At 44.1% G+C, this 17,946-nt stretch overlaps 1 protein-coding gene across 2 annotated transcripts; it reads left to right on the forward strand.

Annotated features, from left to right (window-relative positions):
* Positions 1-823: 823 nt before the first annotated feature.
* On the forward strand, positions 824-10,866 carry RIPPLY3 (ripply transcriptional repressor 3). Of its 2 annotated transcripts, none has more exons than XM_003364183.5 (4): positions 824-1,305; positions 2,196-2,262; positions 6,582-6,649; positions 10,033-10,866. In XM_003364183.5, the coding sequence occupies exons 1-4, from the start codon at positions 1,202-1,204 to the stop codon at positions 10,355-10,357; spliced, it is 564 nt and encodes a 187-aa protein (XP_003364231.2). In that variant the 5' UTR covers positions 824-1,201; the 3' UTR covers positions 10,358-10,866. The 2 variants fall into 2 exon arrangements, with proteins under 2 accessions (XP_003364231.2, XP_070108395.1); XM_070252294.1 differs by having other exon boundaries at positions 939-1,305; positions 10,055-10,866.
* Positions 10,867-17,946: the final 7,080 nt, after the last annotated feature.

A 17,946-nucleotide genomic window follows, 5' to 3' on the forward strand; every position in this document is an offset into this window, starting at 1 on the left:
TTTGCCCTGAGCTAACATCTGTGCCCATCTTACTTTATTTTGTATGTGGGATGCCACCACAGCATGGTTTGACGAAAGGTGCTAGCTAGGTCCACATCCAGAATCCAAACCAGCCAACACGCCCCAAACTGGGGCTAGGAACTTAACCACTACCCCACCCATCTGCTGGAGGTAAACCTGTTTTAAAAAAAAAAAAAAAAAAGATTGGCACCAGGGTGCCCGGTGGCCAAGTGGTTAAGTTCCCATGCTGCACTTCAGAGGCCCAGGGTTTCGCCAGTTCGAATCCTGGGTGTGGACATGGCACCACTCATCAAGCCATGCTGGGGCAGCGTCCCACATGCCACAACTAGAAGGACCCACAACTAAAAATACACAATTATGTACCGGGGGGTTTTGGGGAGAAAAAGAAAAATAGAATCAAAAAAAGAAAGATTGACACCAGAGCTAACAGCTATTGCCAATCTTTTTTTTTTTTTTTTTCTGCCTTTTCTCCCCTTGGCTGTCCGGCCCCCAAGGCAGGGAGGGCCCACGCGGAGCCGGAGGCTTCTGTAGCCGCCCCCCAAAACCCGCGGTCGCCCTAAAGAGGTGGACACGAGAGTCTCCGGAAATCTCGGGACCTAGATGCTCACGCGGGAACCCTAGCCCCGAGGGCAGCGGGAGACCCCCACAGGGGCGAGAAGAAGCCAGGGACCTCTCCCCTCCCGCACGTGGCGGAGGAAGCCCCTTGGCTAGCGTCCCGTCACCCCTCACCCAGAGGGAGCGCGCCCTGCGGAAACGCCCACGGCCCCCGCCCCCACCCGTGCGCCCTCCCCGGGCTTCCCGTGTCACTTCCCGCCGTCCACTTCCAGAGCTTCCTCGCCGCCGCCGCCCCGGAGACCCTCCCAGGGTTTCCTTTGTCCCCTTCACACCCTTGTCCCGGGCTTCCCAAGTCCCCTTCTAGACATCGCCCTCCCACCCCGCCGCGGCGCTCCCTCCTGGAGATTTTCTTGTCCCCTCCTCCTCTCCGCCTCCCCCTGTCCCCTCCCGGAGCTTCTCCTGTGCCCTCCCCACCTCCTCCCGGGTTTCCCGTGTCCCCTCCCCGCCCCGCCCCCGTTTTTAAACCTGGCGCCGAGCGCACTGGTAGGTGAGCGCCCTCGCCCAGAGGTTAAAGGCGCGGCCGAGTCGCTGGCACCGCTGGAGGGGCGCGGGCTCCGCGGGCACCATGAGACCCGAGGCGGCGGCCGGAGCCCGGGAGGCGCGGAGGCGCGTCTGTCACTGCCCCGGGGACGGTCCCAGGGGGCCACCGCCGCCGCGCGGGCCCGAGAGGTGAGGGTGTCCCCGTGGCCCCGCTGGATGCGTCGAGAGGCGCGCGGTGCGGGGAGCGCAGAGCGGGACGCGGCGGCGCCGCCGAGCCCCAGAGCCCGACGGCGACTTGGGGCAAGTTCCCTAGCCGGAGACAGGGACGCAGAGTCCGCTCGGTCCAACGCACGGTTCTGAAGTGCGGAGGCCCAGGAGGTGGCGGCCAAGGAAGTGGGCCAAGCCTTTCGTTTATAGATCTGAAATTCACCCGGCTGGGCACGTTGAAGTGTCGGGGCCCTTCAGCGAGCCTTGCAGGGGGATCTCCTCAGTCTGACTGTCACACTTTTAGTGACAGTCTTTGTGTGCCGTGTGCTTGGGGCTCAGCATTCACTGCCCCCGGCACCAGCACTTTATGAGGTAGTCAAGTTATAATCAATTTAGCCGGGGAGGCGTGGAAGGGGCTGGGTGGCCAGGCAGCCAGAGAGGAGAAATGGATTCCCCCTTTTGGCATCTTAGAGCTCTAGAAACCTCTCTGTAGAGTCAAGATCCTTCAATAACCCAGGTGGTGCGGTTGAAATGAGTGAGCGACAAAGTAGCCAGCTACAGTGGGGAATCTGAATGGAAGGATCCAGCCAGGCTGGGAGAGAAATCCCTCAACTAATGTCTTCCCTGATCATTGTATCACATGCGGGACTTCTCAAAGCCCAGAGAGGGCAGAGAACTGGGAATGTGGCAAGAGGATTTAAATACAGATGGTACCGGGTTTTCCACAGACTGAGAACTTGAGAAGACATTCTGGGATGTCTAGTGACTTTCTCAGGCAGACATTAGAAATGATAAGAATGATAACTCATATCATATAATTTTAAAAGACAGCAGAAAATGCTGAGGTTCCTTCTTGATCCCTGCCATTCCAGCCCTACACCATGGAGACCTTGGATCCGGTCGCCCCAAGATGCTGAACCAGCCGGAACTGGAAACCCGGTAAGGTTAAGGTGGGCGTTGTAGGTGTCAACAGTTAAGGTAGAAAGCGCTACAATCTCTAAAACAAAGGGACCGTGAAAGGCCTCCTTGGCCTGTCCCTCCCTTGGTCATCCAATGCAGAACTGCCTCCAGCTCTGGGAGCAGGAGTGTAGGTGGGCGAGGTGTTCAGACCTGAGTCACGTGTGGATTCAGTTCCTGCTTGTTTTTCCTTTCTTGAGAAGCAAAGCCACTCTGGCAGAGCTGTTTCACGGGCATTATAAGAGATTTCTTCCATGTTGTGTTTTTTTCCTGCAAACCAACAATAAGAGGGAGGAGGGGAGAAGGCTGTCTCTCTTGCCCCCGCCTTAGAGAAAAGCCGAGTGCACCATTAGCTAGAGAAAAGCTGAGTGCACCATTAGCTAGAGAAAAGCTGAGTGCACCATTAGCGCTGGGCTGGTGCCACCGTGCAAATATGGGCAGAGCCCCGTCTGGAGTGCCCAGAAGGTGTGGCTAAAAGCCCCCACCCGCCGTCTGGCCCTTTCTGAAGCACTTTCAGCCCTGTCGGCAAGCACTCCTGGGGTAACTCATGTTGTCTGAGCAAATACACTCCAGCCGACGGCTTTGTGGGTGAAGATTAATCGCCACCACTATTCTTTTGTCCCCTGCATTGGTCGCCTCATTGCTTGATACTTACTGAAGTCAAGACTTGCTTTCAGAGAATTTACCTTTCCTTTGTTTATTTTAAAATGTAAATTGATGACTTTTAAAATGCTGAGGTTAATCAGGCTGCGAAGGACTGTGTGTTTAATTTACATAACGCTGTGGCAAACGGTTTAGGGCGCACTTATTTGTAATGTGATAAGAAACCCAGGTGCAGGAAAGCAGACCATCGTATTTTTGTACTTAGACTACTTTATTCAATTAGTCTGATTAATGGGAGTTTTAATTCAGTGACTATTTTTTACTTTAAAAGTGAAGCAAATAAAATCTATATCGAATTAACTAAGGATACGATTTTTTAACCCACGTTATTCTTACGTGCAATATCTAAGTAATGGAAAATAATTCCTTCTTTTGCATTTGAATTTAGTTCTCAAACCTAAGATTTAAAAGGTGCTTGGGAGAGAGAGTATATAGAAGTTTACAATTATCCAATTTTCTTTTAAATGAAATGTATGTAAAGCCTATCAGTTGTTTGCAAGAATAAAAATACTATAGCATCCTTCCTAATGTAAGACAAGTGTTTTTTTCCTGTTATGAAGAGAAGGCCATTTGTGAGAAAAATGGAATGCTTGCAGAAAAATGTTCTAGTCGGTTGTCAGCACCGCACACCGGAAGAAGCAGATGTGTCGGTGGATTTTTTTAGGAGGGAGGGCGCGTGTTTCGTGGGGGCTGCAGAGCTGGCGAGCTCGCTGCCCCGCTTCGCCCGGGCCAGCACTTCGCAGAGCCCAGGTGGCGGGGCGGAGAGGTCCGCGGCCGGCCACTGCTGCCCCCGCGTGCCGCGCACGGTCCCCGGGAGCCCCGGCCCGGGGAGCGCAGCGCCGCGCGGGGAGGGACCGCTTCTTGCTCAACAGCGCCCTCTCCCGCCAAAGCAGGACAATTCCTCGGCTCCGGAGCCCTGTAGACTATTTCCCGAGAAATGTCTTTGGCGGAGAGTGGAAGGGGATGAGGTGGGGCTGCTGACTAATGACCTGTACAAGGACTGCCGGCAGGAAGAGAAAAATTAGAATAAAGTCTAAATTCGACGGAAGGGCTCAAGGCCCTGTATCCTGAGCAGTGGAGTCACTCCTCTGTTTGGTGCCCCTACCCCTCCTTGGGAGCTGTCTCCCTCTGCTGCCTGGGAAAAATGAACGACAGCCCAAACCTTTGTTGACCTCTGTTCCACTTCCCTCCTGGCCCCTTGCCGGCCCTGGGAGGAGGCGATTTCCTGGAAGGAGATGTCAGGGACTGTGTTCTCCTGCGCCCCTCCATCCTCCCATCTTCCAGGCTTCCCACGTTTTGGCTTTAGTGACGTCAGAGGCGTGCACAGGGAGAAGGCGAGAGCCTCAGAAAGTCTTTGCTGGTTTCTGTTCTCTCGCTCTTAAAAAATTGCACATACCCCCCCTTAAACACAGTGCTTGACTTGTATACATTTTTGTTCCTTTTGAATTATCAAATTGTGAATCTTTAGACATTTCCGGCCTCAGAAAAGGATCTTTAGTAAGAGGATATCTGTGGTGTAAAGTTCTTAAAGTTTGTGTATGTTTGTGGGGTAACGTTTTAAAAGTGTATAAAGGTGTGCTGTATGTTTCACAGAGTCTGGTTAGAATTAATCGCTTTAAGGAAGCTGTTTCTCTGTACCACCGAACACTGCCTTTTGGTGTCCTCCAAAGTTTGCATTGTCGCTTTAGATCCTGCCCGCTCACAGGGAGTGAGATCCCCTCTGGCAGCACAGGATTGCTTACAGTGGTAGGCTGGGCCTGAGCAATTAGCGGTATTTTATGGTTACAAACAGAGCTAACACAGACGCGAAACCTGGAGCCCCTGCAGAGTGAGCTTCATCCTGGAAAACATTTTGTTCCGAAGAGCCTCCTTTGAACTGCCTTAGTCCCCCACAGGGTATTATAAAAATATGGCTGCTAAAATGTAAGGCTTGCTCACCAAGGTCAGAGTTAGCAGGGACAAGCCTGGCTCTCTCTCTGCTTGTGTCTTGTCTCCACCCATCAATATCATCCTTAGTTTCCTGGTGCTCAGACTAGCTTCCCTCTCTCTCTCTTTTTTTTTTTTGAGGAAGATTAATTAGCCCTGAGCTAACTACTGCCAATCCTCCTCTTTTTGCTGAGGACGACTGGCCCTGAGCTAACATCCATGCCCATCTTCCTCTACTTTATATGTGGGACGCCTACTACAGCATGCCTTGTCAAGCGGTGCCATGTCCGCACCCGGGATCCAAACCGGTGAACCCCGGGCCGCTGAGAAGCAGAACGTGCGAACTTAACCGCTGTGCTACCAGGCCGGCCTCTCTCTCTTTTTTTTTTTTTGGATGATTTCCCTTGCTGTACAGAAGATTTGTAGTTTGATGTAGTCCCACTTGTTTATCTTTGCTTTTGTTGCCTTTGCTCGTGATGTCAAATCCGAAAATTCATTGCCAAGACTGATGTTAAGAGCTTACCGCCTGTGTTTTCTCCTAGGACTTTTATGGTTTCGGGTCTTATGTTCAAGCCTTTAATCCGGTCTGAGTTGATTTTGGTGTGTGGTGTAAGACTGAGGTCCAGTTTCATTCTTTTGCATCTGTTCAGTTTTCCTAACATCACTTATTGAAGACACTATCCTTTCCCCATTTTATATTCTTGGCTCCTTCGTTGTAAATCAGTTGACCATATATGCATGGGTTTATTTCTGAGCTCTGTTCTGTTCCATGGATCTATGTGTCTGCATTTATGCCAATACCATACAGTTTGGATTATTATAGCTCTGTAATTTAGTTTGAAATCAGGAAGTGTGATGCCTCCAGCTTTGTTCTTCTTTCTCAAGATTGCTTTGGCTGTTCGGGGCCCTCCTCTCCACTCTTGATCTTCGGGTCGTCTTGGGCCTTTGGAGGCTACTGAAGTGTCCTCGGAGTCTGTCTTTCCTTCCCTCCCTGGTTGCTGTTACTTGAGTTCAAATCTTTATCACCTCTTGGCAGGCGCCTCCAAGCTTTGTGCTGCTCCCACGGCGATGGTTATCCTTAAAATACAGACCTGATTGTTGAACTCCCAGCTCAACAATCAGTAGTGGTCTTGGTGTCTGTCTCCAGAATGAAGCCTAGACTTACTAGTGGCCATCTAAAGAGTTAAATAGTCTGTAATCGAGAATCAGCTTCCCAAGGGAGCCCTTTGACCAACGCAGCCTCTCGTTCATTCCACCCTGGGCTCCCCCCACTTCCCCACCTGTGCTCCCTGTTTTCCCGCCTTTCAGAATTTGATGCTCACCTCCTCCAGGAATGGTGTCCAGTTTGCTCTCCCAAGTGCCACTGATGCCTCTGCCAGGCCCTCTGTGAGCCCTTTCCCGATCCTCCTGCCCACGTAGGATCGTTAGCATCTTCCTGTACCATGCTCTGTAGTGCAGTTAGCTGCCCACATGTGTCTCTCCCCATTAGGCTTAAAGCGTCTGAACTAAGGACTGGGCTGGACCCATCCTTCCACCTTTGAATCCCTCACAGTGCCGACAACAGAAACAGGAAGAGGGCTTATCAAATACTGCTAAAATCCGTCCTCATACCGACAAGGGCGGACTACTTCCTCCTGATTTTTGAAAACCCCGGGATGCTGCTTTAGAGGCTCCTTAACTGTCTCTGTGTTCGTATGTGTCTGTCTTTACAGCCTGAGTCTGGGGGTGACCAACAAACTTCTGGATCAAAGGGGGCCTTTGGGTTCCAGCATCCTGTAAGGTAATATATGACTCCACAGTAAGAAATATGTAACTTCCTCTTGATAGAAGCATTAATACGCCTGGTGTCTTCAACCGTATGCATTTTCAACAAAGTGGAAAATAATGTAGTCTATTCTCCAATATTATTGAGTTATTATTATGCCAAGGAACTTCAAGGATATTTTGTTGGGTTTCTGGAATCCATTCATTAATTGTGTGTTTGGTTGGAAGCTGGAATTGGCTTTTCTTTTCTTTATACCTTTTGTTTATACCTCTCATTGCATACTATGTCTTGTGTTAAATTTAATTGTATATTAATTGTATATACATACATACTTACTTAGGTATTTAGATACAATTCTATTCTTCTCCCACTATAGAAGTTAATATGTTTTCTAGTGCCAAGTAGACCTCCAAAATTTATGTGCTGAATAAATGAACAGTTGGGTGGGTGTTCCACCACAATCGGTACCTACAGCCTCTCCCGGTAGTGTTTTCATGGTCCTGCTGGTGATCAGGACCTCACTGCTGTATCTCTCTTCATTCTATCCATTTTAGGCAAGTGGCTCATGCTCAGGACTTTTGTCTGTCTCCCTGTCTCCATCTCTCTCTCATTTCTCTCAGTCTGTTTCTCTCCATCTCTCATTTCCTTCACCAAAAGGAACCCAGCCTATGCTGCCACCTCTCTTCATTGTGTTTATCTGGGTTATCCCGGAAAACCAGAAGCCTTAATAAAACCCAAAGACACTAATTGTTAGAGGTGAAATCCAGAGCCCCTCAGATTGGTCAAAGAGTGATTTTTGGAAATGGGAAGCCTTCCTGGCATCCCTTCCATCATGGTCCTTAATCCTCATAAACTCACTGGCGAAGCTTTAGCAGCACAAACTCTGCGTGGCTGCTTTGGAAGGTTCTGACGCACTTGTTCTGGGGGTAGGCCTAGCTATCCGTATTTTTATAGGCTCCCCAGGGGATCCTAACATGCAGCCAGGATTCAGAGCCACCACCCTCTCATGCCCTGTCAGCATTTACCTGCCCCCCCCTCCCCGCGGGCCTGCCTCACTGTCTGCTGTTGCTCCCCAAGTTTTGATTGGTGGAAAATGCAGTGACTGGCCAGGCATGGGCTGCATCCATGTAACTGCATTGCAAACTAAATACACAATTTTATTTTATCTTTTTATCCCAGAAAATTTCCAACATACGGAAAAGTGGAGAGAATAGGACAACGAACCCCCATGTGCCCATCACCAGCCTCAATAATTATCCATTTTCTTCAGATCTGTTCATATTTATCACTTTCTCCCAACTATTTTTGTTGTTGTTGTTAGAATATTTTAAAGAAAATCTCAGACATCCTACAAAATTGCCTATAAATACTTCAACATAACAGCTAATTCTTAACATGGCCAGCCACCAAACTGCCTATATTTCTGTCTTCGATAGACGTATATCCATTCTGTCTGTTGCAGAGTCTTACAGCTTCAGCGCTGTTTCACTTCGGACTGGGGAATTCTCGTTGTGGGGCTGTCCCAGGCATCGAGCAGGTAGAGCAGCCTCCCTGGCCTCTACCCACTCAATGCCAGTAGCTTCCCCTCAGTTATAAGAACAAAATTGTTTCCAGACATTGCCAGATGTCCCCTGGGGGTTAAGAAGCATGGGTCTACTGGAAATCTTAGAAAGTTTGAAATGGTCGTGCGTTATTTATAACAAGGCATCTTCTCTCTCCCTTTTCTCCCTTATCCAAAAAGGCGAGAAATTGAAATCAGCTTTGCAAATAAGCAGTGATCAGTTGATAATCCCTTTCAGTTCCTCAGAAGGCCCCAGGGAACAATGCAAACACATTAGTGAGTAAAAGGAACAAGGATAAGAGATTAAGGGGAGGGTGGGGAGTATTTTTAATACTTTCCATGTATAACTGGAATCCTAAGTTCACAAAACCTGGATTTAGAGGTTCCAAATTTTATATATTTAAGTTATTTTCTTTCTTTTTTTCCTTCCCTCCGTCTCTCTCTCTCTCTCTCTCTCTCTCTGTTCTTTCTCTCTTTCTCTTTGCTTCCTTCCTCCCTCCCTCTCTTTTTCCTTCCTTCCTTCCTTCCTTCCAGACAAGTAGCCAGGGTTGCCATTTTCTATTCTGGCAAAGTGAGGGGCCCACCCCTACAGCTTCTCTACAGCAACAGCCAGAAAGATTAACCACTTCTCTAGACCTGGTATTGGAGCCACGTCTCCTTCGGAGCCAAAAGGGTCACAACATTCCCCATGCTTGGGGGTGTTGGAGGAGTGGGGTCTAACCTAAATACAGTCTTGTACCACTTAGACGACAGTAGTCCCATAGGATTCGTGCCATATAGCCTAGGTGTGTGGTGGGCTGTACCATCCAGGTCTGTGTAAGTGCTGCAGAGGAGGAAGAAATTTTCCTCTACCCTTCTAGGTTCTTCAGGCCGGTATAAGAATTAAATTAACATGAGACGGATTAACAAGAGAAAAACAAACAAAAGTTTAATAACATGTATACCTGGGAGAAACCCAGGAAAATCAAGTAACTTGCCAAAATGGTCAAAGCCCTCACCTTAAATGCCATTCTCAGTTAAAGACGGAAGAAGACGTTGGGGGTGGGGAGAGTCAAGGGCTTCAATGGGAAGGAAGGCAATTCACATGTAGACACAAAGGAGCAAATATATGGAAAACAAGTGTTTGTTTGGCTGCACAGACACAGAAGAACACAGAGGGGAGCCCAACAAACAGGCTTTTCTAGATTCCTCCCTGTCTACCACCTGGTTCATGTTATGTTAAGGAGATAGCTTGCTTCCTGAGACAGATTTTTTCATCTGAATTCTTTTAGGCAGATAAGGCGGAGGTAATAGGAAAAATTTTCTAAAACTTTTGTTTCTTAAAAATAATCAGCATAAAATAATCCTCATGTTAAACAGACACATTTTGGGGTGGCTAATTTTGTTTCCCTTTCAATACACTCTGTGATGTTCGCACAGGGATGGAATCGCTTAAGGACTCATTTCTCAGAACGCATCCTTGACGTTAAGGACACACAACTATAGAACATTTATTGTCCTGAATGAGCCAGGTCTCCATTTGATCAGAGTGAGCCTCTTAATCTTGGAACTCCGTTTTAATTTCCTTTTACCTTCACGGAAGCCCACCCTTTTCCCTGTGTTGGTCTCAGTGGATTTGCTCACTCATGTTACGGCTCCTTTCTGAATTAGTGTGACCAGGTACCTCCATCTTCCCACAGTTTTGTGTTCTGGTGGCTTAAAAAAACTGCTGTGTGCAGCCAAGGCCAAATCAGAGATGAAGATTGGGAGTTAGCTGCTTCTGGGAAAAGGACCCTCTAGATGGAGTTTAGAAGGATTTTAAAGTTGATTAATGGTGTATTTGTTTCTTAAATGTTAGACTTTATTTACCCATTTCTAAGAGTCAAGAATATCTGCAGAGTTCCGGGGAGAAAGTGCTGGCCAGTTTCCCAGTGCAAGCCACCATTCACTTCTACAACGATGCGTCCGATTCAGATGATGAAGAGCAAGAGGATGAAGCCCAGCCGCCTGACCTTCCGTGCCAGGAGGTGGCAGGTCCAGTGGAAGACAGCCTGGGAGCAAAGGGCAGAGGCCTACGGACAAACCCAGGACGGAGATACCGAGGATGTGGTGGCCTCGGGGGTAAGGGTCTGCTCCCCCACCGTGACTCTCCGGGAGGCGCTGAGTGCACCTCATTCAAATAAGCCGGGTCTCTCTCCCATGCCAGACCCACCTCACACACGCTCTTGGGGACAGCTGCTCCAGGACACTTTGCATTTCTGCTGGGTGTAAGGGGTCAGGGCTGCCTACACTCTCCCTGGTCAGCACTCCGTTCATGGCAAGAACTCAGCTTTTACTTTTCCTTCTGGCGATTCTTCTTCAGGCACTCATGCATACCGTTGAGAAAGCATTCTAGGACCAAGAGAAGGTTGGTGTCAACATGGGTTGTTAGCGGATAGGGCCACTGTCAAAGCACGTTCAGTACTGTCACTCTGCTGATCAAGTGGCAAATCATTCCAATACAGATTAATAACCCACCCATGCCTCTCACTTAACCTGAGACTCATTATTTGGCTATTTCTGCTGTTGTAAAAATGATTTAGATATTGTCCAAGGGTTGATGTGGTTGCTCTGTGGCATGCTGAAAAAAAATTTATTTATGAAAAACAAACAAAACACTGAATAATTTCCATAAGAGCAACAGAAATAAAAAGACATGGATTTCTAGGGAACCGTTCTGGATAAAAATTTACATGATTCTTGTCCAAGTTCTGTGCCTATAAATAGACAGGGAGAGGAGCTGTAACTAGCTGGGAATTGCTTTGGGCTTGTTACTTGAATAGAATCACCCTGTTTTCAATCAAAATATCTAATGTAAAATTATTTTCAGTTTTGTTATATGTTGATGATCAAATGAGTGTATTCCTCAAGGTTTCTTACTTAACTATCTTACGTGTGGTTGTCTTCCCAGTTTCTACTTGAAATAAATATTTTGAAAGAAAAAATGTTTGATAATCAATTTTTTTGTTTAAGACATTTTTAGATTTAATTCGTTCTTTAAAGTTTTTAAAAGTTTGTCAGGATGTTTTTATATTTAACTCTTTCAGTGATATTTATGGTTTTTAAGAGTGCAGAAAAAGAATAAAAAATGAGATGAAATGGCCTATAACATCAATGCCCAAATAATCCATTAAGATTAAAAGGAGTAACGCACACAAATATTTTAATAATCTAAACAGTGTAGAAAAGTATACGTTGCAAAATAAAGTAAATTTCACCCTCTCCTGTCCTCCCCTTTTTCTGTCCAAAGGTAGCCAACATCAATTGGTTTTTTTATTGTTCCACCCCTTTAAAAAATTACTTTTTTTGTTTTTTCTCTTTTTGGTCTTTTTCTTGTTAAAATTTTTTGTTATTTTTGTTTTTCTTTTTTGAAAATCTTTTAAACTTATTTTGTTTTATTGTTCTTTTACTTGTTTAAAGCACTTCTTTTCAAACTTAGAAAAAACTGTACCTGGCCTTATTTCAGAAAGCGTTTAAGACGGCCTCCTATTTTGCTGCGTTTTAACAGAAAAATACTAGAAGTCTTACCCTTACTCTTCCTTGTTTAGTTTTCTTAGTAAGCCAGTTTTACTGAGACAAGAGATCTGGCCCCATCGCCACTTTAGCACTGAGAAACCAAACCTAGTCCTCATGCTGACGGCACCGCAACTTCAAATGTGCTGCGTGGTACACTCTCCTTAAATTACTTGGAGTTTGGTCAGCTTACTGAAAATTCAGAAAACAGGACACTTTAGCCATGGCCAGTGAGGGAACCACAGGTACTCCGAGTTGGACATTGTGACGGGGAGAGGGCGAGGTTGGGGCTCCTTGGCCCTCTTTGCTTATTGCGGTTGCATAGATTGACTTTATAAAAGCCCAAACCCGTGCAAGCGCCACACTTTTGATCATGTATTCCCGTCATCAGAAGAACTTGAGGGGCCGCCCGTGGCCGAGTGGTTAAGTTCTCGCACTGGGCTTGGGCGGCCCAGGGTTTTGCCCATTCGGATCCCGGGCGTGGACGTGGCACCGCTCATCAGGCCATGTTGAGGCAGCGTCCCCCATGCCACAAGTGGAAGGACCCACAACTGAAAATACACAACTATGTGCCGGGGGGCTTTGGGGAGAAAAAGGAAAAATAAAATCTTAAAAAAAAAAAAAGAACCTTGAGTCTGCACCCTAACAAATATTCACTTATAAACTATACCTCATGTTGAACCATTTGAAATTGCTGATGTTCGGTTGTTTTGAGCTACAAAAATGGCAATTTCATATGCCCAACCTACATGTACTGTGGGGCCAACATGTTTCACGTTATAAAACATACACATACTACAGATTTTAAAGGATAATACAAATATCAAACAACCATTTTTCTTTTTTTTTTTTTTGAGGAAGATGAGCCCTGAGCCAATCCTCCTCTTTTTGCTGAGGAAGACTGGCCCTGAGCTCACAGCTCACATCCATGCCCATCTTCCTCTACTTTATATGTGGGACGCCTGCCACAGCATGGCCTGCCAAGTGGTGCCAAGTCCGCACCCGGGATCCGAACCAGGGAACCCTGGGCCGCCAAAGTGGAGCGTGCACACTTAACTGCTGCCCCACTGGGCTGGCCCCTAAAGAACCATTTTAAATATAACTTGAATTAACAGTTTTTAAATCCTTTTGTGCTCATTAAATTTATGTATATAATTTAATGACATTTAAGCTACCTCACAGAGAAGCATAGATTCAAATGAAAGAAACACATCATACACTTATTAAATCACAATATTTGTTTTTAATCCCATCCACCAATTTTGCAGAAGTTTTTGTTGAAATTTGATGAGTAAATTTCCATCTTCTCTGACGTCAATTTGTTGTTTTTTGAACCAATTAGGAGACGTTGGATTTTGTATTTTTATTTAGCTATATAATATATTTATGTTTTAGACAAGGGATTCTAAAATGCACTGAAACGTCTTGGAATTTTTTAAACAGTTTAAATGTTTTTGTCTTAAGATATACAGACTTGGTGGGGTTTTTTAAGGTAACATATCTGTTTCAGCAAGAAAAATCCCCTATTGATAAAAACAATTTCAAACATGCATTTTCACAGGCATGAACTTCTTTGATTCAACACTTACTTTTCCACTCATTTTAAAAAATCTCTACATTGAAGAATATTTAAATAAATCTTTAAATATTAATTAAATGTTTAATTATTTGCTAACTGGCATATTTATAACAATCACTTGGCCCAAAAAAGGTCAGAAAAATGTAAAAAATCTTTTAAGTTTCTTTTGCCAGAAGACAGCTGGCTGGCTTCTATTTAGTTCGAAAGACTGTTGGGGTCACTCTCCATATGAAGACAAAAGCTTGCAAAGGTTCCCTACTTTAAAGGTCTTATTTTAATCAAATTAATCACATTGTCTAATCTTTCTGAAGGAGTCAGGAGGCCACGACTGGCTTATGTTCATCCCACAGTAATAAAACAGTGGAGAGAGAGAGAAAACAAATTGCCCTTCAAAAAACTCATTTTATTTTCCTGTCACAGGGGCTTTACAGATTAGGAAATTTCTCTTTAAAACTCTCCATCTCTGGCCACAGTTGCCTGTGTTCCCACATGGAACCCATCAACTGGAGGTGAGCACCGGCTTCTTCATTAAACAACCTGCTCTCCTCAGTTTCCACAGTCACCGCCACTCCCTATGGCTCACACCCTTCATTTCCATTCATTTACGAAAAGGAAAAAACTCACTTTGATGATATTTTCCAAAACCTACATTTCTCTTTCAATTTATTTTCTGCAGTAGCTTGCCTAATAGTGATGCAATAAACAGCTTTCACATGTGGTATCTCTATACCTTTTCTCTAGAATCTTGAAAATTCTCATCAAGGCAGCCACTCCAACAATGGTTACCCTTAGCCAGGTCTCCATAAAATATATTATTTTGAATAAGTAATTTATGCTTGTGGCTGACTTCTCTGATGCCTGTTTCTTTCAGTGGCTCACAAAAAGTAGCTCGTAATGAATTTGATTATGGAAGCAGAATCTTGCAAATCCCACAAGCTGAAACATGTTAGAAACATTTGTATCACAAACCTCCCACACTGCATAATTTGCTGTAATATTTATTTCTTCAAATCTCCTATTTTCCTTGAGTATTCCAACGGATTTGCTAACAAAAGAATGCATTTCAACTTGTTGCCATATTGTTTCCTTGCTATTTTAACCAGTTTTACTGTGGTAGGAAGGAAAAGTGTTTTTCCAGTGGTCTGTTTCTTTTTGAACTTCTGTATTGAAGAAACAATTGCAAAACAATTTTCTAAACAATTATCATTAAGTTTGATGAAAATTTGTAAAATACTAGATTTAGGATCACATGATATTAAACATATGATCAGTAATATCTGAGGTGTAATATATGCTTTGCTTGAGGTTCAATGATTATATGTTAATAATTCAATTATTTTTCTTGATAATTTCAATTATCCCATCACATGTCTTACCTTTTATGTGGCTGACAACGAGCTTGTAATAAAAGCCAAGGTTTGAGTCTAGCCATTTTCTCGTGGTTTTCTTGTGCTTGCATTACCTGTATTATTTTCAATCCAGCTTCTTCAGAAATTATTTTTATTGCACTATAATTCACATACTATAAAATTCACCCTTTAAGAGTGTACACTTCATCAGTGTTTAGTAAATTCACAGGGTTGCACCATCACCACTGTCTAGTTCCAGAATATTTTCATTACTCCAAAAAGAAACACCCATTAGTGGTCACTCCCATTTCCCCCTCCCCCTAGCCTCTGTCAATAACTAATCCGCTTTTTGTCTGTCTGGATTTTCCTATTCTGGACATTTCATGTTAACGGAATCATACAACATGTGGCCTTTGGAAGCTGGCTTCTTTCACTTAGTGTGATGTTTCCAGGGTTCATCCATGCTGTTGTATGTGTCAGCACTTCATTCCTTTTTATGGCTGAATGATATTTCATTGTATGGATAGAGTACATTTTATTTATCCATTCATCAATTTGTGGACATTTGGGTCGTTTTGACTTTTTGGCTTTTAAATTGTCCTTTGGATATCTATGTATGCCTTTTTGTGTGGACACATGTTTTCATTTCTCTTGGGAATATACCTAGGAGTGGGATTGCTGGATCAAATGGTAACTTTATGTTTAACTTTTTGAGGGACTGTCAGACTATTTTCCAAAGCAGCTGCACCATTTTACATTCCCACAGCAGTGTAGGAAGGTTCTCATTTTCCACATCCTTGGTAACACTTGGTGGCGTCCCACATACACAAAATAGAGGAAGATTGGCATAGATGTTAGCTCAGGGCCAATCTTCCCCACCAAAATAAATAAAGTAATTAATTAAATAAGGCATAAAACTGCTCTCTGAAATTACATAAAAGATTATCATTTATCTTTATATTTCAGAGGTCTATTTGAAGAGTATATTGGAGAGCATTGTTTTTTTCAGAGGAAATTTCATAACAATTGTATTATAAATATTGACTTGAAGAAAATAAAACCATCCTTTATTTTCTCTAGGCTGTTTTTTAAGGTCAATTTTTTATTGAAGAATAACACATCTATGGGCAACCAGATATATCATAAGCTTGATATATTTTTCCAAAGTTAACGTGTTGATGAAAATAGCACCCAGGTCAAAAACAGAACACAACCAGACGTCCAGAATAATCTCTTGTGCTCCCTTCCGGTCACCACCCTCCAATACTATAGATGTCATTTGTCTGGTTTCAAACTCGATATCAGTGGGATCACAGGGCGTGTGTTCTTGTGTGTCTGGCTTCTCTCATTAACCTTGGTTTGTGAGATTCATTCACACTGTGTGTGCAGTTGTAAGGCTCATTCTCATTGCTGAACAGAGCCCCATTGTGTGAATATACCACCATTCATTCGGCCATTCTCCTATTGATAAGTATTTGGTTAGTTTCCAGCTCAGGGCTGTGAGGAGTAACACTGCTTTGACCATTCCTGTACTTGTCTATCGGTGGGCATATGTGCCCATTTCCATTGTGTGTGTGTCTAGGAGTGGAAGCAAGAGCATAATTTTTAAGAGTCTGGCCTGCATATGTCTGGTCTCCTTCAGCTAAAAAATAATTTAAGAACTGGGGAGAGGGGGGCGTGGACCAGGAATTTCCAGAGGAAAAGAACAAGGTTACCAACAAGGCCATTCTTTTCTGTGAGATCTTTAAAAATGGGCCAGAGCTCAGAGGTGTTTTGGGGCCCCAGTGAGTGCCCGCAGTCAGTGAGCTCTTCGTTCTTCCTGAACTGGGACCTTGTAGCGGCATTTAGGAGCTTACTTCACTGGGGAATGGGATGTAAAATGGAAATGAGAAAGGAGACCTGGGACGTTCAATCCCTTAAGATCCTGGAGAACAAAGTCTAAGAACTCTTTTCTGCAGATTCCAAGAAGTTTCCAGGAACTTACTAAGGTTTCAACTAAGCTCTTGAACTCGCCTCATCCCTTTACATACAGAGAAAATCCAATTACAGAATGAGTCAAATCTGAGAAAGGAACCCACATCCCACAAGAAGCCCCCTTCCCAGCATTAAGCCCGGACCCCTCCCCCAACTTCCATCCCCGTGACTGGGCAGCTTCACTCACCAGAATTACTTACACCGACCACAGGCCACGTGTCTCTACGCTCATCTGTTGCACATCCCTGCCTTGTTAATTACATAGACTACTGAGATTTTTCCATGATTTTATTTTGAACCCCGAACAATCAACTGAACTCACAGAAGCTTTTTTTTTTTAGGAAGACGGAAGTTTTTCTTTGTTTTTTCGAGCAGTTTATTTTGATCACCTTTTTTTTTGCGCTAGGAAGATGATAAATCTAAGCAAGAGAAAAACTGCCCTATACAGAAACACCAGAGGGAGGTTTTAATACTTTCCTGCAGGGCGTGAATCACGTCTGCATGGCTCATTTTCATAGAATTGCTGGTGAAAGACCAATACATAAATAGGTACTCTTTATGATGATCATGAAAATGATGGATGTTTATAAAAATATTTTCAACTGCCTTAGAGGTTACTGGGCAAATCCAAAATACAGTCTTATTTTAACATTTCATTGTATCCTTACATAGTAATCCTTACAAACAGATTTTATCATTTCAGATATGTCAAAAAGATGCTCGACGTCATTGATTGTTAACAGAAATGCAAATTAAAACCACAATGAGAAACTGTCATGCGCCTGCTGGAATGGTCACAATTTTAAAAAGAAATATAATAACACATATTGGCAGAGATGTGGAGAAACTGGAATCTTCATATGTCACTGGTGGGAAGGTAAAATGATTAACAGTTTGGAAAAAAGTTTGACAGTTTCATTAAAAAGTTAAACATAAATTTACCATATAACCCAGCAATTTCAGTCCTAAGAATCTACTCAGAAGGAATGGAAACATTTGTCCACACAAAGACATGCACCTGAACTTTCACAGCACATTTATTCACAATAATCCCAAACTGAAAACAATTCAAGTGTACATCAACTGGTGAATGGATAAATAAAATGTGGTTTATCCATGCCATGGAATATTATTCAGCAATAAAAAGGGATGAAATGAAATAGTAATGCATGTTCAAACATGAATGGACCTGGAAAACATTATGCTAAGTGAAAGAAGCCGGACACCACAGACTGTGTTGTATGATTCCATTTATATGAAATGTCAGGAAAAGGCAAATTTATAGTGACAGAATACTTTGTGCTGGGAGTGGCATCAC

This window comes from Equus caballus, chromosome 26, assembly GCF_041296265.1.
Source record: "Equus caballus isolate H_3958 breed thoroughbred chromosome 26, TB-T2T, whole genome shotgun sequence".
Lineage (NCBI taxonomy): Eukaryota > Metazoa > Chordata > Mammalia > Perissodactyla > Equidae > Equus > Equus caballus.